This window comes from Leptodactylus fuscus, chromosome 3 (assembly GCF_031893055.1).
Source record: "Leptodactylus fuscus isolate aLepFus1 chromosome 3, aLepFus1.hap2, whole genome shotgun sequence".
Lineage (NCBI taxonomy): Eukaryota > Metazoa > Chordata > Amphibia > Anura > Leptodactylidae > Leptodactylus > Leptodactylus fuscus.
The window spans coordinates 177795120-177817066 of NC_134267.1; the positions used below are offsets into that span (position 1 = coordinate 177795120).

Sequence of the window (21947 nt, forward strand, 5' to 3'; positions counted from 1 at the left end):
GTCCACAGAGGAAAATTCTGTGAGAACGCAATGGAAACAGGTTGTTGTTTTTTTTGCTGCATTTCGCTGGGTTAACCTCAAGGATAGCAATATTTGGCTTGGCCAAGCAAGAATGTGTTCTCTGCAAACAAAACCTTCTCCTTACAGATGATCAACAGGTTGGGCCAACAGTTACCTGATGAATATAATTAGTTCCTACTGCCTGAAAAACACACATTGCCATTTAACCCTTCATGCAAAATCACATACATGTACGTAATTGGGTTTAAAGGGGTATATGGAGAGAGGTCAGAAGCTGAGCTCTCTTCATTAGAGATGAGCGAACACTGTTCGGATCAGCCGATCCGAACAGCACGCACCCATAGAAATGAATGGAAGCACCTGTGACGCTGACTTTGCCAGCGGCCGGCGTCACAAGTGCTTCCATTCATTTCAATGGGTGCGTGCTGTTCGGATTGGCTGATTCGAACAGTGTTCGCTCATCTCAACTCTTCATACAAGGCTGCATAATATATAAAATATTTATCCCATTCGGTGAATGGTGTAGCGGGGAAAAAAATCTAAATCGCCAAATGACTGTTTTTTCAATTTTTTGCCTCCTATAAAAAGTGATCAAATCATCAGAACTTCCCTAAAATGGTATCAATAAAAATCTTGTCCCACATAAAAAGACACCTTACCCAGCTCCATATACATAAATATTGCCATGATCGTACTGACCCACAGAATACAGGTAAGACCTTGTTAACATCTGCGTTGGTCCATGTGCTTGCCGTCTGATCTCCGCAGGGATCATGCGGACAGGAAAGTAGTTCACAATCTATTTTCATGTCCGCATGATTCGTGTGGGCAGTGTGCAGCAAGCACACGGACCCCATTATAGTCTATGGGGTCTGTGTGCTTTCACTGCACACCGCTTGCAGTTGCGTTCGGTATTCCGTTTGGGGGTCCCCATGTGGATTCCCCCGAACTGAATACCGAATGCAGATGTGAATAAAGGGTAACACGCCATTTTTACCACATAGTGAATGCCGTAAAAATTAAACCCATAAGAAGTTGGCTCAATTCTGTTTTTTTTCCAACTCCATCTCATTCTGAATTTATTCCCAGTACATTGCACAGGATATTGAATGGCGCCATTACAAAGTACATTTTGTTTCACAAACAATAAGTCATCATCTTATTCTGTGAACTGAAAAATGAAAAAGTTATAGCTCTTGAAATGGGGGGAGGGAAAAATAGAAATGCAAAAACGAAAATTGGCCATGGCATTAAAGGTCAATGACCTCTGTGGTCCTGCTGTAAGTTTCTATTTACAAACATCTGACCTCATGTTTCCTCTGTCAACAACCTGATCAGAAACCTTTGTCTATGGACAAGGTCATTATAGCTTCTGTACCGACAAACTGAAATATATTAAAATGACCAAGTAAATGGATGTGAAAAGAAACATGAACCTACTGTAATCTTCCATGTACACTTGCTGTTGGCTGGGTAGACTCCAGGAAACCCTTCACTTCCCAGTACTCCTGTCTCTCCGGTTAGATTTCCACCACAAGTAAAGGTATACCTAAGTAAGATGTAACAGTTCAGTGCTTGAATAATAAAAATCCTAAAAATGAGGTTAAATGATGATATTCTTGTTCAGCATATAACCTAATATCAGCACAACTACACTAACTAAAGCAAATACATGCAAAAGAATATTAAGCATCATGCTATCATACGAGTGGCAATATATGACATAAAGACATGTGAAGAAATGTATTAGGTTAAGTTCACACAGAGTTTTTTGGTCAGGATTTTGAGGCAGTATCCACCTCAAAATCCTGACCAAAAAGACGGCTCCCATTGAAATCAATGGGAATCGCTCAGGAGCTTTTTTCGGGAGCTGGCTTTCTTCAGGCCATTCTTCAGGCCATTTCACCTTGCGATTCGGCCTGAAGATACACCCTCCTCCGGACTAGGCCCATTCATTGGACCTAATCTGGAGCGGAGTGCGCGGCTGGATGCCGTTGCAATGCACCGGCTTTCAGTCATGGCTACCCGGATTTTGGTCTCGAACCTGAGGCGGCCTCCGCCTCAGGTTCGAGACCAAAATACTCCGTTTGAACTTACCCTTATTGGCACATCATACAAAGTGTGCTCCAGTCTCCAACCTATGCCACCACGCTCCAGATTCTTCAACAGGACGTGTGCAAATTAAGATGGCTCAAGTGTCCAAAAGTAAAAAAATTTAAAAAGGAAAAACAATGTATTGGCAGGAGTCCGTTCTGAGCTGCATGCAGAAGATGAAAAGCTGTCAGACCAGGTCCGGCTGTGTGCGCCGGTGAGCGTTTTATGCTCTCACCGCAAAACCGTTTTTTTTAAACCGGACACAGAGTACTGCATGTCCGAATCTGTGTCTGATTTTAAAAAAATTGTTTTTTTGCGGGGGAGAACATAAAACGCTCACCAGCGCTCACAGCCGGACATCTTTCAAACCCATTCAAATGAATGGGTATGAAAGAGTCCTGCAGGTTTCCGTCTCCTGCTCCATTTTGTGCTGGAAACGGAAACCTGAATGAACGGAGACCGGGCGCAGATGTGAACAAGCACTTATTCATACACTACATGAGATAAAAGGCAAATTAATGGATCACGTTATATAGAAGAACAAACTCCCAGCAAACAGTTGAATGAAGGCACACAGAATACAATAATACAAATCCCTAAATACCCCAATAAGCAGGTACTCCGATTTCTTAGTCAGTCACAATGAAAATTAAATCTTTACAGATCTACTGACTACCAAAGTGCCTGATGTCCTCCGCAGGTGTTCAACACGGTATCAAGTGGAATAACAGAAGGAGGACACCAGCTCTAGTTGTCAAGAGCCAAGGAATTGTGCACCTGTCTTATATTGTAGACTATTGTATTAAGCTAGGAGATCGTTTGCATTAAGTGAAAAAATGATCTGGGTATAAAGACACTTTTGAATATCTTTTTTTTTACACATTTTACATTTTTTTGTACCTGTAATACAAATAATTTTTGGGTGTTTTTCAGTGATAAAAAATTTTGAAGCAAAAAATGGTAAAATATTTAATATATGGGAGTTGTAGTTTTGCAACAGCTGCAAGGCCACATTGACAGGTGACCCTGCAGCTGTACGGGGATGCATAGAGTGTTTTTTTTTGCGGGGCCAGCTGTACTTTTTAGTTATACCATTTTGGGGAATATCTATTGCTTAGATCACCTTGTATTGAAAAAAACCCGGTGGTTTATTATATATATATATATATATATATATATATATATATATATATATATATATATATATTTTTTTTTTTTTATTTTATTTTATTTTTTTTTTATTTTTTTTTTCTAGGGACAGGAGGTGATTTAGAACTTTTATTTATATTTTTAAAGCTTTTTTTTTTTTTTTTTTACTATTTTGTTCCCCCCCGGGGGCTTGAGCCTGCGGTCACTTGACTGCAAGTCCCATAGACGGCAATACAACTGTATTGCCGTCTATGGGACATTCTGTCTATTAGTATTACGGCTGGTCATAGAGACCAGCCGCAATACTAATACAGCAGTGACAGGCCCGGGAGCCTCATTAGGCTCCCGGCTGTCACCCGAACAGGTCGGCTCCTGCTATATCGCCGCGCAGGAGCCGGCCTGCAACTTCACAGGTACGGGGCCAGTGGGGACCGGCCCCGGGGGAGAAAGGGCCAGCGATACTGACCCGGCATCCGCTGTACTAGAGAGGCGGATGCCGGGGAGGGATAGACGCTGGCACAGGTGCCTGGCCTGAGACATCGCTGCGCTCCACTGTCCTGCATGAAGCCAGCGGCGGGGGGACGGAGGAGCAGAATAGCATCACTCCTCCCGCTGCTGGCTTTATGCAGGGCAGAGGAGCGCAGCGATGTCTCAGGCCCCGGCATCTATCCCTTGCCGGCATCCGTCTCTCTAGTACAGCGGGTGCCAGGCGCCACATTCGGACTATAAGACGCACCCTTCTTTTCCCTCCAAATTTGCGTCTTATAGTCCGAAAAATACGGTAGGTCTTTATTTTTACATCATTTTATTTTTTTGTATGTTTTTTTCTTTTTTTCAATATCCAGGAAAATAGATAATTTTTATTTGTTTTTGTTACATATTGTGACCCCCTAAGCAGATGGTAGGGATCTTCTGTACAACAGATCTGGCCAGGGACATAAATATGAGGGGTGCACAATGTAATAAACAATGAACTAATGAAAAATACTACAATTGGGGGGCCTGGTACAGATTTTACATTGGGACTGGGTTCTTCATGTTACACCTCTGGATACAACAGTGTGTAGTTGTAGCACAAACTGCAATGCAAGTATACACAGAATCATGGAGGTGACGGAAAAGGGTCTTGTAGTCTAAGGAGGAGATGATGAGGACTAGCATTTTTGTAGTGTCAGGGGTGAGAAAGGAACAAATTTGATGGATATTTTTAAGATGGAGATGACCAGAGGTGTTGAGGTATTGGATATGATAGAGTCATAGAGCACCCCAATGCAAAGGGCTGGTGGGACCCATGATTATGGTATCAGAAGCAAGACTGCAGTTTGTCAAGGAGTGAGTTGGATGAGAGATAGGAGGATAGTTGAAGGTGTACCTATTGCACAAGAAGTTTTGGAGAAAATGGGAGCAGTGAGATGGGGTGACAGCTGGCAAGAAAGGACAGGTCGAGGGTTGGTTTCTTAAGGATGGGTCTGACGATAGTATTAGAGCAGATGAGAAGATACCACTTGGTGAGTTTGGTTGAAGGGATGGGTTAGAGAAATTGTAAAGACTTTTTTGTGGTTAAGGAAGAGATGTGATTGGATCAGGTCGAGTGCACAGATGGTTAGGTGAGATTTTGAAATTAGGGTGGGGAACTTTTCTGTGGTGATGGTGGGGAAGCAGGTTTTGGAAAGAAAGGGTACATTCACACGGAGGAAAATGGCGTTGAATTTGGTGTGGAATCCACGTCAGATTCAGCACTGAAAAAAAAGCCTCCCATTGACTTCAATGGGTTCCTTTTTCTGCTTATCCCAAAACCCTTTGAGCGGAGAATCAGTGCCAACTTCTTACGTGTGACTGCCCCCTTATCCCACAACCCTTTGGGTGAATGAACTCAAAGGGTTGTGGGATAAGGGGGCATTCACATGTAGGAAGTTGGCACTGATTCTGGCACAATAACTCATAGCAGAATCCCATCCCAGAAGTCTCCCATTGACTTCAATGGGTTCCATTTCCACACGGAACCCCCTGAAGTCAATTGGAGCCTTTTTTTTAACTTAAATTCCACACCAAATTCCTCACCATTTTCCTCTGTGTCAATGGACCCTAAGGGAGCCTTCACATGGAGTATTTGCTCCGCTCATTCTGAACGTAAAACTCGTTCAGAATGAGCGCGTAAAAACCAGATCCCATTGATTTCTATGGGTGCCGGCATACGTGTGCTCCCCATTGAAATCTGGTTTTTACATGCTCATTCTGAACGAGTTTTACGTTCAGAATGAGCGGAGCAAATACTCCATGTGAAGGCTCCCTAAGGGAAATATGGGTGTAGTGAAGTAGACCTGTTTAGCAGAAGTCAATGAATTCTTGAACTGCTTGTTTGTAGCTGATGAAGTCTTCCTTGGAGTGGCTGTTCTTCTAGCGACATTCTGCAACCCTTGAAGCATGTCTGAGTTTTTTCATTATGACTGTATGTCGGGGTTGTTAGCAATGCTCTGGCGTGTGAGGGGGCCACTACGCAAAGGCTAAATTAATGGTACATGACAAAATAAAATTGCCTCCCCATAAATGAAAAATATTAATTTAAAAAAATAATATGAAAAGCATTCTGATAACATTAAAAGGGATTACTTCAAGAAATCATCAGCATTTTCAGCACACATTAAGAGTTAATCTTGGTGTATATTATACAGTATATCATCTTAATTGTCCACAATTGACTCAGTCTTCAAAACTATTCAGGCACCTCAACACAAATCCCACATGCCGTGTCTGACTCAATACTAAACAAGACGAGTTGTCATAGACAGGCAGCATATATCATCTTACACCGCAATAGATGTCAGACTCAATTGGGACCTCATAAAATTCACGCATGCTTGCTATAGGAGTGATGTAAAACTTTCCACTCCTTTCCCTACTGTAATATCAGTCTCTTTTAATCCTAGTTAAAAGAAAAACACATTTATAAATGACAGTGAGAAGACGTTATATGCAGCATGTAAAGAAACTGAGCTTCAGATGGCGGTATGTGTAACTAGGCTTATTATGTGTCATTATTAACCCCTTCCCGCCGATGGCATTTTTTGATTTTCGTTTTTCGTTTTTGACTCCCCTCCTTCTAAACCCCATAACTTTTTTATTTCTCCGCTCCCAGAGCCATATGAGGTCTTAATTTTTGCGGGACAAATTTCTCTTCATGATGCCACCATTAATTATTCTATATAATGTACTGGGAAGCAGGAAAAAAATTCAGAATGGGGTATATTTGAAGAAAAAATGCATTTCTGCGACTTTCTTACGGGCTTTGGTTTTACGGCGTTCACTGTGCAGCCAAAATGACATGTCCCCTATATTCTGTGTTTCGGTACGGTTCCAGGGATACCAAATTTATATGGTTTTATTTACATTTTGACCCCTAAAAAAAATTCCAAAACGGTGTTAAAAAATTTTTTTTCTAAAAGTCGCCATATTCCGACGGCCGTAACTTTTTTATACATAGGTGTACGGGGATGCATAGGGCGTCTTTTTTTTGCGGGGCTGGGTGTACTTTTTAGTTCTACCATTTTTGGGAAATGTTATTGCTTTGATCACTTTTTATTCAAATTTTTATCAGAATCAAAACAGTGAAAAAACGGCGGTTTGGCACTTTTGACTATTTTTCCTGCTACGGCGTTTACCGAACAGGAAAAATATTTTTATAGATTTGTAGAGCGGGCGATTTCGGACGCGGGGATACCTAACATGTATATGTTTCACAGTTTTTAACTACTTTTATATTTGTTCTAGGGAAAGGGGGGTGATTTGAACTTTTAATACTTTTTATATTTTTTTATATTTTTTTTTACTTTTTTTTAAATTTTTTTTTTGCATTTATTAGACCCCCTAGGGGTGTTGAACCCAAGGGGGTCTGATCACTAATGCAATGCATTACAATGCTAATGCATTGCAATGCATTGCAAAAAATCATCATCTCTTTTGCAGGCTGCATACACCAGCCTGCAAAAGAGAGAATTTGCAGACCGGCTGGGAGCCTTTAACAAGGCTCCCAGCTGTCATGGCAACATGACGTCGGCCCTGGAGCATGCTCCAGGAGCCGGCGATCCTTGCCAAAATGGCGGCGCCCATGCGCCGCCGGGAAAATGGCGCCTCCGGCGCCTTTGACAGCAGCGCCGGAGGGGTTAATGCCTCCGATCGGTCCGGGGACCGATCGGAGGCATTAGGGCCGGTTGTTTACTGCTTAAAGCAGTAGACACCCGGTGGCTATGACGGCCGCCTGGCTCCCGGGCGGTCGCCATAGTTACAGACCCGACACGCGCCGTACTATTACGGCGCATGTCGGGAAGGGGTTAATCACCTATCAACATAAGTCATAACGCTGTTTACTGCGCTTTTTAGGTCTTTTTTTGTGGGGATATATACTTTATTTCCCCATTTTGGTCAGTTATACAGTTAAGGAAAAGAACTAGACTAATGTACGTTATATTCACCAACAAAGCACAGAACCAAGGACTTATTCACACGAATATCAAATATGGACTGTGTTTCTGAAGACAAAAATGTCAGTAATGAACATCACTGCCTTCTCTCTAGGGTGCTATAGCCCAGCATCAGATTATTGATGCCTTATTGATCATACATCATCTTTAAAGGGGCTCTAACATTGGGAAAAGTCATTTTTAACTAAGCACATACATGCATAGCCTTTAGAAAGGCTATTCCACACATACCTTTTGTATGTAAATTGCCTCAGTAGTTTTTGAATGAGCCTGTTTTTATTCATATGCTAATTAGCCTCCAGCCAGCACAGGAAGTTCCCAGCAGCCTCATCTCTGCTTTTCTTTCCTATCTGTGTGTGCAAACAGGAAGCAGGAAGTCATCAGCAGCAGCAGCCTGTGCTGTACACATACATAGGAAAGAACAGGAAGAGGGTGCACGATGAGACTTCCGGGGTGCACCAAGAGGTTAATTAGCATATGAATATAAATGGGCTCATTCAAAAACCACTGAGGCAATTTACTTTCAAAAGGTAGGTGTGGAATAGCCTTTCCAAAGGCTATGCAAGGATGCGTTTAGTTAAAAATGACTTCTCCAAATGATAGAGCCCCTTTAAACCCTTAGTGTAAATTTAACAGACCTCCAGGCTAAAAATCTGGTGGATTTAGCCTCTGTTCAGACTCTGCTTATGGATCTCTAAATTGATCGGATTAATTATAGTAAGTCCGCTAGGTTTCCATTATTTTACCAGACAGTTCCGTTCCATAGACCATATTATTCTGCCAGTTATGGTCAACAGAAAGAAAACACAATTGCGGTATGAACAAAGCATTGCAACCGTCAAATACTTAGTGTATGTTGGCTTTGACGCTAAGTTCACACTAGGGCTGGTTCTCTACTGCTCGGGGACCCAACAACGGAGAGGTGGACTGCTAAAATAATGTTTACACAGAACCTGGCAGACCCCATAGACTATAATAGGGTACGTCAGGTGCCTATTGGTTGTCCATCATTTTGAAACTTAAAAGCGGTGGAGTAAAAAGTCTTCCCTGCAGAATTTTTTTCTCTACTGATTTTCAGCGTACTCTGACACAGTCTAAATGGAGACTCCAACATAGATGTGAATCCAGTCTTAAGACAACCTCAAGTTTCTGTGATACCATTTCACCGGGGTTTCTGATTTTCATCAACACTAATATTATTCTTATATAGTAATATAATTAGAGATGAGCGAGTAGTATTCGATCGAGTAGGTATTCGATCGAATATTACGGTATTCGAAATACTAGTACAGGCATGCGCAGTCGGCTCTGCCCAGGCCCAATGCCTGGCAGAGTGAATTCAGAGCCGGAAAATGTCGCGGGGACGCTGCACGGAGAAGACTTCTCGGAGGATCCAGCCTGACCCTCACTCGTGGACTTGGTAAGTGTAATTTGATCGAATGTTGCCTACCCCTGAAACAAGCATTTTCCCCCCATAGACTATAATAGGATTCGATATTCGATTCGAGTAGTCGAATATTGAGCGGCTACTCGAAACAAATATCGAACATTTTACTGTTCGCTCATCTCTAAATATAATATAAGCTTTTAGTACAGACAGGTTACTACAAGTCAATACAATACAATACAATCAAGACCTACTGTATATGGTATCGTCCTGTATTTATTGCTAGAAGCTGAGCTGCTATGACAGATGAACTATTCTCCCTTTATACAGTTACTGAATACATTTAGATGTAAGGCTTAAAAATGTAAAACCTTTTAAGCAGTTCCTCATGGTATTTTGAGCCTTCCCCTCCAGCTTTAAGTGATAACTTCTTTATATGAAAATGATCACCTTACACTACCAATATTTTAGCATCAGATCTTATGTCCTGCAGATGTTCAATGCATTGTATCTGCTACTACCGGCATCAAGAATAGGACAGAAAGAGGATTTACATTCTTAAGATGTTAACAATTTATATGTCTCCTACTCCATACTACAAATAGCAAGCACTGGTTTCCCAAAGAGATGTTTCTCAGTCTAAAAATGAGTCAAAAGTGATAGTATTATGGGAAACAAACTTTTAACACATTTTTTCCCTCTGAAGCATACAGCCACGTAATACTTTAAAAGGGTTTTTCCAGGACTACAATATTGAAGGCCTATATTTAGGATAGGTCATTGGTATGAGTTGGTTCTGGTGGGGGTCTGACTCCTGCACCCCTGTCGATCAGCAGAGTATGTCCCCTATCGCTGTGCCTGGTGTAGTGGCTCCCATTTACTTGGCACTCATTCAAAAACTAATTGAAAAATCAACTAAAAAAGCCTATAGAATCATCCCAAAGTATCAGATTTGAGCTGGCCCACAGGTGAAAAGATGATTCCCCTGATAGACCCCTGAGCCACGTGGGCCCCCAGCCTAATCAGTATCCTTCCTCCCTACGCCCAATCTTTTTCATACACTGCAGGAGTCTCAATCACCAAATATTCTGTAGCATCTTGCTGCTAACTGAGACAAGCTGCTGTGTGTGTGTACATATCCCTTAAAGAGGCTCTATCAGCAAAATTATGCTAATAGAGCCCCACATATGCGTGAATAGCCTTTAAAAAGGCTATTCAGGCACCGTAAATGTTATATTAAATCCCGTCCTGTTTTTAAATAAAAGCATTAAAACATATATGTAAATCTCACCGAACGTGCACCATGGGCGGGGATGCACGATGTGACATCAGCTTCGGGCACGCCTGCCTCTTCTGTCTTCTTATAGTAACGCCCTCTGGTTCCGTGTCTTCTTCCGGCTTCTTCTCTTCAAATCCTGCGCCTGCGTAGTAGCGCTTCCTACTGTGCAGGCTTACTCGCGAACTGCCATTAAGTAAAATGGCGAGTGAGCCTGCACAGTAGCGCTCTGGAGGGAAGTGCTACTACGCAGGTGCAGGATTTGAAGAGAAGAAGCCATGGAACCAGAGGGCGTTACTACAAGATGACAGAAGAGGCAGGCATGCCCGAAGCTGACGTGGCATTGTTTATCCCCGCCCATGGTGCACGTTCGGTAAGATTTGTATATTGCATACTGCATAGATTTGTTTTAATGCTTTTATTTAAAAAAGGGACCGGGATTTAATATAACATTTACGGTGCCTGAATAGCCAGTATCCTTTTTAAAGGCTATTCACGCATATGTGGGGCTCTATTAGCATAATTTTGCTGATAGAGCCCCTTTAAAGGGTATTAGTTGAAGGCAAGAGCCAGTCAACAGGCTACTGACAGGATTCCCAGACAGTAACAATCAGGAAAGGGACTACTGGGAAATAAATTTATATTGGCGACATTTTAGAAATGTACGAATGAATGTCAAGTGATATTTGCATGGAGCTGTACAATGGGCTCCTAGGATGAATTTTTCCAGTAGGTCCTAGATACCCCACTTAATAGGTATAATACATGAACATACCTCCCAACTTTTGAAGAGCAGAAAGGGGGACAAAATGTGCAGCGCGCGCAGCACACCGCAGCAAATTAAGCTCTGCCCACTTTTATGTTGACTCCACCCATTCTCATTCATTTTTCATGTGCTCCCACACAGTATAATCCTCCTACAGTCACCCGTAAATTATATGTCCCCCCTCCATCTCTCCCCTAGTTTCATATACACCCTTCATCTGCCCCTAGTTTCATGTCCCCCCTCCATCTCTGTCTCCAGTTTCATATCCCCCACTGTCATGTCTCCCTTTCTCTGCCCGTTCCTCCCCGCTCACAGTGTATAGCGCGATAGGCCACCGTGTTGATTCCATGCGGTGGCAAAGTGGGTAAGATGGCCTCCCACGGGATGTTCAGCCACAGAGAGCGGCGCACCTTCAAAAGGTTGGCTTCTTTTTCGGCTCCTCCCTAGCGCGCCCCCGGTCTGCACCTCTAGAGCGGAATCTGGCTCATCTCTGAGGTTGGGCTCTGGGAGAGGGCCCTCGAACCCTAATCGGGGGAGGTCTTCTATTCCTAGAGGCTTGAGGTAAGGATCTCCCCTTATCCTATGCCAGACCCTCCATGAGGTCATCCAGCCCGCGCCCAAAAACCTTGCCAGGTCGAAAAGGCAAACCACAGAGCACATATTTAGAGGGCAGATCCGCTCTCCACGGTCTGAGCCACAAGGGTCTTCTTGCGGCCGTTGTCTGGGCCATGGTTTTGGATGACAATCTAAGCTGTTGTCTTGCGGCTTCACTCAGGAAGTCTATTGCTAAGTGGACGGAGCCCATGGAGGCAAGTATCTCGTCTCTACCCACACCTGCATCAATGTACTGTTCAAGTTGCGCTAGGTGAGAACGGAGGAAATCCGAGATTTCGGCAGAGGAAACAGCCACAGCCGACTGCGCCGATGCGGTGGAGTATGCTGTTACATCATGTCTTATACTTCAGTCACCTCTAGAGCTCCAGTCACTATTCTGCTGTACATCGTCTTATACTCCAGTCACCTCTAGAGCTGCAGTCACTATTCTGCTGTTACATCATGTCTTATACTCCAGTCACAGCCAGTTCTGCTACATCTGAGATTTAGCAGGGTTCAGCACACAGTAAGCTCTGCTGCATCTGAGGGTGTAGCAGAGCACAGCGTGCGCTCAACGCTGCTACATCTCAGGTGTAGTAGAGCTGTGCGCTCAACACTGCTATATCTGAGATCGGACTAAAATGGAGACTGCTGTGGACCGATCTTAGACTCCGCCTCCTCACAGACGAGCCTCCGGCAGAACCAGCGTTGATTGGCCGAATGCTGTAGTCTGTATGGCATTCGGCCAATCAACGCTGGTCAATGCATTCCTATGGGAAAAAGTCAGCTCCCGCATATCGCAAGCTGACAGGGATCCCGACGTAATACAGTGACTTGGGCATGTTAGATGCCCCCAGGCATGCTTCCCCTGCTGTCCCAGTTGCATTCTAGGGTGTTGGCATCATTTCCTGGGGTGTCATAGTGGACTTGGTGACTCTCCTGAGTTGAATTGTGGGTTCCCCTGAAATGAAACATTTTTCCCCATAGACTATAATGGGGTTCGATATTCTTTCGAATAGTCGAAAATTGAGCGGCTATTCGAAACGAATAACGAATATTGAATATTTTACTGTTCGCTCATCTCTAATTATCACATATTAAAGTCAGTTTATTTTGTTTAATGTTATATTGTCTATGAAGATCAGAAACTATTTAGTATGGTAGAACAGGTAGAACAGCAAGACTTAAATTGTTTGCCCAGATACAGGGCCATCCTTGGCAATAGGCTGTAATATCTGGTTACTTGAATAGAACTGAGCTGCAATACTAAATATAGCCTCTGGACGACAGTGGCGCTGTCTCTGGGGAAAAAAGCAGACCTTTTGATTAGTTTTGGAAACCTAACCTAGAGAAAAGGTTTTCAGATTTCAGGTGTTCAGGTTTTACTGCTGCTCCACCCTACCATCACCTTTGCTTGCTAAAATCTATGTAAAAAAATAAAAAATCTAGTGACATTCCACATCCAATGCATGTAAATGGGTTTTTCACAACTTTCTTGCATTTCTACAAAAAAAACTAAACATTCTATCATTTAAACAAATCATAGAAAAGCCAAGGATTAGCCCAATTTAATGACAATTGAGCCATCTGTCCGTAGGTGAATCTGCTGCACACCTGGATATTGTAGTGAAATATGTACTGGATTTGTAATATGCACAGTACTGTACTATAGTACAAAAAAATGCATGAAATAAAAAAAAATTCTGCTGGTCGTTGTCCATACCTCTACCTCTATTACAAGTGTGAAAGTTTGTATGTTTGTGTGTTTGTTCCTCAATCATACAAAAATGGCTGAACGGATTTGAATGAAATTTGGCACATAGATAGATTGTAACCTCGATTAAAACATAGGCTACTTTTGGTCCCGGTAAATGACATGGCTTCACGACTGTTATGAATTTATGTTCGCATACTATATTACTCTGCTCTTATCTCAGCTTCTGAGAAAGTGAGGGCTGTGTAAACACACACTAACCCTCAGTGTAGATGCATTAGCATATTATCTGATCTGCTCCAGGCACTGCTGACAAACTGACATGGGCAAACAACTTTTATCCAAATTGGCAGTTTGCCAATTTTAAACATGTCTGGAAAAAGAAAATCCAATTTGTCGCAAATAAGGATAGCTATGAAGGTAACCAGAAGTCACATAGCTCTCCTAAAGCGGGGCTGAGGGGGATCATCAACACCAACAACACACTCATTATATGGCATTCCAGCGAGCTGCTGACAAACCAGAATAATCACAGGCACAGCTCGAGGAATGAGTTCAGTGACAGGCCAGCTTGACAGATGCCGAAACGCTGGAGCAGGCGGATCATCAACGTCAACAACATGCTCAGTATATGACGTTCCAGCGAGGTGCTGAGATGCCGGAACATTCACAGGCACAGTGCAAGAAACAAATTCAGCGGCAGGCCAGCTTGATAGCTGCCAAAACACCGGAGCAAGCGGCTCATTAATGCCAACAACACGCTAATGATATGGCATCGCAGCAAGCTGATCAGATACCGGAACAATCACGGGCACAGCGCGAGAAAGGAGTTCAGCAGCAGGACAGCTTGGGAGCTTCCGAAATGCCGGAGCAGGCAAACCATCGATGGCAGAAATTTGCTGAATATAGGTGGATCATCGACGCCAACAAACTGCAGACGAAGTCGCGGGCAGAGGCTTGTAAGAATATATACAATACTTGCCAAAATTTGTTGGCAGTATTCTGGAATAGAGATTGAAGAGTCAAGGATGGTCACCCCTATTTTCTGAAAAGTCACGTCCATTTTGGAGCATGACACAACCCCAATGTGAGCACAAAAATGTGTTCTCCTGCCTGTTATTGGGATGTGACCAGCACCGAGTGCCTGTGTCCTGTATACAATCACATATATTCCTACAGATGTAGGAGATGCACCAGCTCTTCTGTGAGTTTGGGAGGTCACCTCTTATTTCAGGAGCTTTCTGGACATGCCAGGAGAGTTGGCAAGCACGATTTATACTAAAAACTAGCAGAGTATTACAGTCTCTATCTAATAATCCTTGATATGATGCGTGTGGAGAACACATGCTGTATAATAAGATCAAATGAAACTCAGACACTTATTAAACTTATATAGCAGCCTGATATTCAGGAAGGTCAATGAAAACTTCATAAAACCGAAATGTTCTGAGAAGGATAATACTTAAGTGGTTAAAAGTGTTCACACATCAGCAGCCAAAATGGATCAGATATACCAGAAAGTCATCCTAATACTGTTCATAAACTGGCTGAAATAACCCAAGGTAAACCATTCCTAATCAAATCAAGAAACTGGATCGTGTGAGCTGGGAATGTTATGTAATACTAGGTCCGGCTCACAGCAAGAGGTAAGGGAGTGCATGAGACTGACCAATGGCAGTACATCCAGTGTAAAGGCATACCGCTGGATTACAAGTGGGTCTACTCATTGTACAGGCTCTGAAATATCTTATAGCCGGCAGCCAGGCATTGACAGAGCGGGAATTTCACTCATTGCAAAATCATTGTAAAACATAAGGAAAGTGGGGAGTGGGGGGGGGGAGTGCGTGAAGCCAACTGGTTTATTTGGTGTGATTGAAAATGCAACAGGATGTATAGGCATGGTCACTAAACTAGAGGAATAAGTGAGAAGAGCAAACAGTTCATACACATATAACAAAGGAACAGAACAATGGCATAGCGGAAATGGATGATAGCTATATGACTACTAACCAAAGATAGATAGATAGATAGATAGATAGATAGATAGATAGATAGATAGATAGATAGATAGAGTCCAAAGCAGCACAGCCACATAGCATCACCTGAGTGCAACTCATAGGAAGACGGCCACCTCCAATAGTCATACAAAGAGCAAAAAATGGCAGCACTCCACTGGTTCAAAAAACAAAGCAAGTGTCTTCATTCCAAGTAGCTGCTTGGAATAAAGACACTTCCTTTGTTTTTGGAACCAGTGGAGTGCTGCCATTTTTTGCTCTTTAGAAGGATGGATGGATGGATGGATAGATAGATAGATAGATAGATAGATAGATAGATAGATAGATAGATAGATAGTCTATAGAAAGATAGATAGAATGACTGGATAGATGTGATATAGATACTTTTGTGTATGAATGAATCTATAGATATTATATAGATCAATGAAAAATAGATAAATATCATATAAATGAATACAAAAATGGGTACTTATGATATAGACAGATAGATAGTTAGATAGATAGATAGATAGATAGATAGATAGATAGATAGTCACAGTGAGTCACAGTACACCACACACTCAGGACTATTACACCATCTGACATACTTGCACATTATAGCGGTACTTACCAAAGTGAAGTACCATGTACTACATTGTCAGGGTACTAAAGTGCTTCTTAATATATTGATTCTGCGATTGCAATAAAAAGTAAAGACAATGCGCAGATTTATTTGTTAGTATTGCACATAATTTGTATAGCACCAATATATTCCACACAGCTGTACACAGAATGCATCAGGTCACACAGAAGTATAAATTCTAATTTTCAATGATAATTCTCAGTATTGCATGCACAAATACAGAACAGCAATAGGTTGTCCACACAATACAGCAGCTATGATCAGTAATGGCACAGTGTGAGGTGTAATAGTGAGGACACCCCAATAGCATTGTGTCTCCTTACCTCTCATTGGGCTGATGCTGCTGGGCAGAACTATGAGCAGCCAGGAGCAGGGAGATGGCCAGCACTCTGAGTCCGGGGCTCATGACTGGCACACTAGTCATACTACAGGAAGGTGTATGAGCTGGAAAGCTGGAGGGGCTTTATAAGGAGGATCGCCCTATAGTCTGAGTCTCTACTCATTTCCCTCTGGGAGGTTCTCTGGCATAGACATGCTCCTGATGAATATCCCATTTGTTCCTGTAGTCCTGAGGAGGAGGGGATCCAGTTCTCCCTAAAATCTGATCCTCCCCTCTCCTCCCCTTTGGCTTCTTTTGGAAAGGCTACCATTAACCCTTTCACATCTGTTATTGTCTGTGCATAATATTATTCTTTCCTTAACAAATATTGTGCTTGAGAATACATTTCTTTGTCTGACATGGCATCATAGTGATACAGTGACAATTACAAAAGTAAAATGTCAGATATACTTGATCAGCAATGTCATTGATTATAATAATACACACACACATATATATATATATATATATATATATATATATACACAGCACATAGCTAAAATATAAAAAAGAAGGGAAAGAATGTATGTAACAATACATCTTCCTATAATATACAAATATATGGGACATGTAACAAAGTAACCAAAAGGAAGGGAAAGCGTATACGTAACAATACATCTTCCTATAATATTCATATCAATACAGAACATGGCTAAAGAACAAACAGGAAGAAAAAGAATATACAACAAGAAACAAAGTAACAATAATGAAGGGAAAGCATATATGTAACAAAATATCTTCCTATAATATTCAAATATCCACAACATGTAACAAAGTAACCAAAAAGAAGGGACAGTTTATATGTAACAATATATCTTCCTATACCATTCATATGTATACAGCACATTACAAAGTAACAAAAAGGAAGGGAAAGCGTATATGTAAGGCAGGGTTCACACTACCATTGGTGTCTGCTCAGAAGATGTCCGTTTAAAAAAAAAAAAAAACAGACACCTATCATAACGGACACAAACGGACAGTAACTGATGGCTATCAGTTACTGTCCATTATATGTCCGTTATCCATAGACCTCAATGTTAAAAAAATAACAGACACTTGCTGTCCGTCCTGCATGTAGGATGTTTTTGTCCGCTTGAAAAAATTGACATGGTTGTAAACGGACACTAAGGGCTCATTCACATCTGCGCCCAGCACTCCATTCTGCAGGTTTCCGTTTCCTGCACAAGACAGGGCCAGAGAGGGAAACCTGCCAGCATCTTTCCAAACCCATTTATTTGAATGGGTTTGAAAAGTGTCGATCCGTGAGCGCCGGTGAGCATTTTATGTTCTCTGCGGCGAAACCGTTTTTTTTTAAACCGGACACAGAGTCGGACATGTAGTACTCTGTGTCCGGTTTAAAAAAACGGTTTCGCCGCAGAGAGCTCAAAACGCTCACCGGCGCTCACGGCCAGACTCAGCATGACAGATTTCTGTCTTCTGCATGCAGAAGACGGAAACCTGGTAACGGAGTCCAGACGCTGATGTGAACCCAGCATCAAGGACACAAACGGACACAAAATAAAATCCCACTGAAATGAATGGAAATTGCAAACGCACCAGTTCGTGTACGTTGCTAAAATATTGTACGGACAATAGCCACGGACACTGCTGAACGGACACCAACGGTAGTGTGATCATCCCTATCAATACATCTTCCTATAACATTTAAATATATATATAGCACATATCTGAAAAAAAACAACAACAAGGAAAGGAGACATATATGTAACAATACATCTTTCTATAATATTCAACTATATACAACACATAATTAAATAGGAAAAAAGAAGAGGCGACATATATGTAACAATACAATTTCCTAAAGCAACCAAGCACAAACTTTATATTTTTAAAAATGAGAGCTGGAATGTGATTGGTTGCTATGGGCAACTGCTCTACATTTTGATAAATCCATCCCATAATGTCCTAAAAATGTTTGGATAAATTGTAACACTGAATGACTCTGAGCTTAGGGCAGACTGTGTATGTCTGTAGGATAGTTACACGTTGTAAACTTACACTAGACATTCTAAAAGTGTGACTAATTTATCACAGTGACTGATGCTCGAGGATAAATTTGCCACTTTTTCATTTTTCCAAAATGTGGGCATGGTGGGCATGGTTAGCCTGCTTAGTGTGATTTAGAACAGATTTTTTTATAACAGACTTGTCAATGAAAACTTTTTAAAGTCATAACAATTGTCACAATGTTACTCCAGTAAAGGAGAAGTCATAGAGAGTGGAGTAATATCTCAGGATAGACGTGCTAGTCTTACGTTATAGTCACATATACGTCATCGCATGGCTACATTAATATTCATGTTGTAATCGATAGCAAAAGTATAGGTCATGCTCTATTTTTATCCCTTTTCACAGACCTTTCCATACACCGCCTATATATGAGGGATTTGCAAAGACAGATGCACTTTGGGTGCAAAATGGCCACAAAAAATTGACCTTTTTAATGGCTGTTTTGCACCATGGTTGTGTGAACGTAGGCTGAAAGATGTGCCAAATCTATCATGTAGCTAATACATTTGGTGTAAAATACAGCAGGTTATTTTTTTAATATTCAAATTTAATGATAAATTTTTGCTATTTCAGCATCATATGTAGAATAAGGATTTCCTCCAGCAGAAATGATTACGTTGCGCGTTATTCTATGTAGTGTAAAGTTGTCGTATAACTTGAGCACATTTTAGGTTGTATACTGGTGTGTACAGTATATAATAAAGTGTATCCAGGCTCGATGCCTGGAGTAATAGACAGGCATCAGGCATAGAGCTCATTTGGTATTTACAAGGGTTCAACCTCCTTTGGCACTTGGTGGTGTTTGGTCTCATTTTCGCCATCACAACAAGCACAGCTAAGTCAACATTTAACTAACAACTGGGCCCTGACGGTTTTATTGACAGTGTTTGTCAAACTCTAAGGAGGTCGTATGTCCAATTCTATACTAAAATATTTCTTTGTGAATACTTTGTGTAGGAGCTCATCACTTTATACTGGGTTACTCATAATTTACTGTTCCTGTTACACAATTGACTGATTTGTATGGAAAAAGCTTAAGGTGACATGTGCCTTGTGACATATGTATAGATGGGTGGACTGTGGCCGTAACCAGGATCAACATCTCCTTAAATTGCCATAGACATCAGAGTGATGTGTTTTACACCAAAGTTAGGTCCAACTATCCGCATGGTACAGTAAATACAAAGATTCATCAGACCAGGTAGCACGGTCTGTATTGTGCAATGATGGTAACTAGAGATGAGCAAACAGTAAAATATTCGATATTCGTTTCGAATAGCCACTCAATATCGAATTTCATTATAGTCTATGGGGAAAAAAGCTTTGTTTCAGGGGAACCCACTATTCGACTCAGGAGAGTCACCAAGTCCACTATGACACTTCAGGAAATGATGACAACACCTCTGGAATGCAACTGGGACAGCAGGGGAAGCATGCCTGGGGGCATCTAACAAGCCCAATTCACTGTATTACGCCACTAATAATGCGGGAGCTGACATTTTCCCATAGGAATGCATTGACCAGCATTGATTGGCCGAATGCCATACAGTGTACAGCATTCGGCCAATCAATGCTGGTTCTGCCGGAGGAGGCGGAGTCTAAGATCGGTCCACAGCAGTCTCCATTGTGGTCCGATCTTAGATGTAGCAGAGTTCAGTGCACAGCTCTGCTACATCTCAGGTATAGCACAGTTGAGCGCACAGCTCTACTACATCTCAGATGTAGCAGAGTTCAGCACATAGCTCTGCTACATCTCAGGTATAGCAGAGTTGAGCTTGCAGCTCTGCTCAACTCTACTACATCTGAGACATAGTAGAGCTGTGCGCTCAACTCACCTACATCTGAGATCGGACCACAATGGAGACTGCTGTGGACCGATCTTAGACTCCGCCTCCTCACAGACAAGCCTCTGGCAGAACCAGAGTTAATTGGCCAATGCTGTACACTGTATGGTATTCGGCCAAGCAACACTGGTCAATGCATTCCTATGAGAAAAAGGCAACTCCCGCATAACGCAAGCTGCCAGGGATCCCATCTAGCATATAATGGGCTGCCACAAGATGTGCTTGCAGGTGAAGTTTGAAAGTGATGAGACCTTGCCAGCCAGAGCTAAATGCGAGAGTAAGTTTAATGCAAACACATCAAGGCAGCGCACCATATGCTAGTCGGGATCGCTGGCAGCTTGCGGTGTGCGGGAGCTAACTTTTTCCCATAGGAATGCATTGACCGTACTCTTGCATATATCTCAGGCTGACAAGGGAGGTATACAGAGCACCAAACAGCTGTTTGAGTAAGATTCCTACCTAAACAAAGCTAATTCCTAGCTAACCCTGCCAGTACATCTATCCCTGTCTAGTTCACAGTCTCATAGTAACCGAATCTGAAATCTACTATTCGTATAAAGTGGAGGTTACCTGATTTAGCCAGCCAATTACTTTTTCTGATTTTTTTTCGATGCCTACATTTTCCTACTTCCTGTCCCACCTCCCCTGCACAGTTATTGGTGCAAAAAAAAGCACCAGAGAAGGTGGGAGGGGATACAATTTTTTAGTGCGTTTGCCACGTGGTATTCGATTGGAATTGAATACCTTGAACAGCCTGATATTCGATCGAATACCAATTCGATCGAACGCCGTTCGTTCATCTCTTGTTTTAACTGACAAGATAGAAGAGCCTATTATTGTGTTCTGAAGCTTTAAAAGGGGTCTGTTTTTTTGGCCCCTCAAAGCTGCGCACAGTGCTATTTAGGTGATATGTAAAGGAATGTAAGCATACATAAGTGACTGGTCATGTTGACTGCATGTATGAGGAACCAAGGTTGCAATCCTCCTGGTACTGCAATCCTGTCCTGGGCTCTCTGAACAGAATTGTCCCCCACCCCTCTGTACTTGAGTGAAAGCTATATTAGTCTTCTAAGCAGAAGAGACAGGTTGGGGAGCATTCGTTGAAGAAAGTCTAACACAAGGATAAAGTATGGGACCATCCAAGCCACTTGCATGAGGATTAAAACATTGTTTACTTGGTCTTGTAGTTAGGAAGCAGTTAACTAGGCATGTTTAACTACTCTACACATCACATCCAACAATGCCAGAAGTCTTGGTCTATAACATACTATGCAAAGATGTCCCAACGTGACAAATGATCAGGACTCTTGAATTTCCCTTAAATGTCTCAATTCATAGAGCATATCATTCTGGACTAAATGCACTTTAAAATGTGGTTGCTTTTTACCTGAAAAACCTCTCTAAAGTTCCTGCCATTGGGAGGTAATTCACTGTTAATTCTTTTGTTACCAAGGAAATCTGTCCATAGATGCCAAACAAAGGAAAGATGGAAAAACAGTGAATGTAGGAGGCAGTCCTTTACTCTCATCACACAGTAAATGGAAAGGGGAGGGATTGATACTCCTCATAGACTGCAC

At 42.0% G+C, this 21947-nt stretch overlaps 1 protein-coding gene across 1 annotated transcript in view; it reads right to left on the bottom strand.

Annotated features, from left to right (window-relative positions):
- The window catches only part of PCOLCE2 (procollagen C-endopeptidase enhancer 2), a 45040-nt gene extending 28376 nt beyond the window's left edge, over positions 1-16664 (bottom strand). The window contains exons 1-2 of the mRNA XM_075268852.1: positions 16440-16664; positions 1462-1570 (exon numbers count right to left, since the gene is read on the bottom strand). Of these exons, the coding sequence (XP_075124953.1) occupies positions 1462-1570; positions 16440-16540 (210 nt within the window). The 5' untranslated portion in view covers positions 16541-16664. The remainder of the gene's footprint in view (positions 1-1461; positions 1571-16439) is intronic.
- Positions 16665-21947: the final 5283 nt, after the last annotated feature.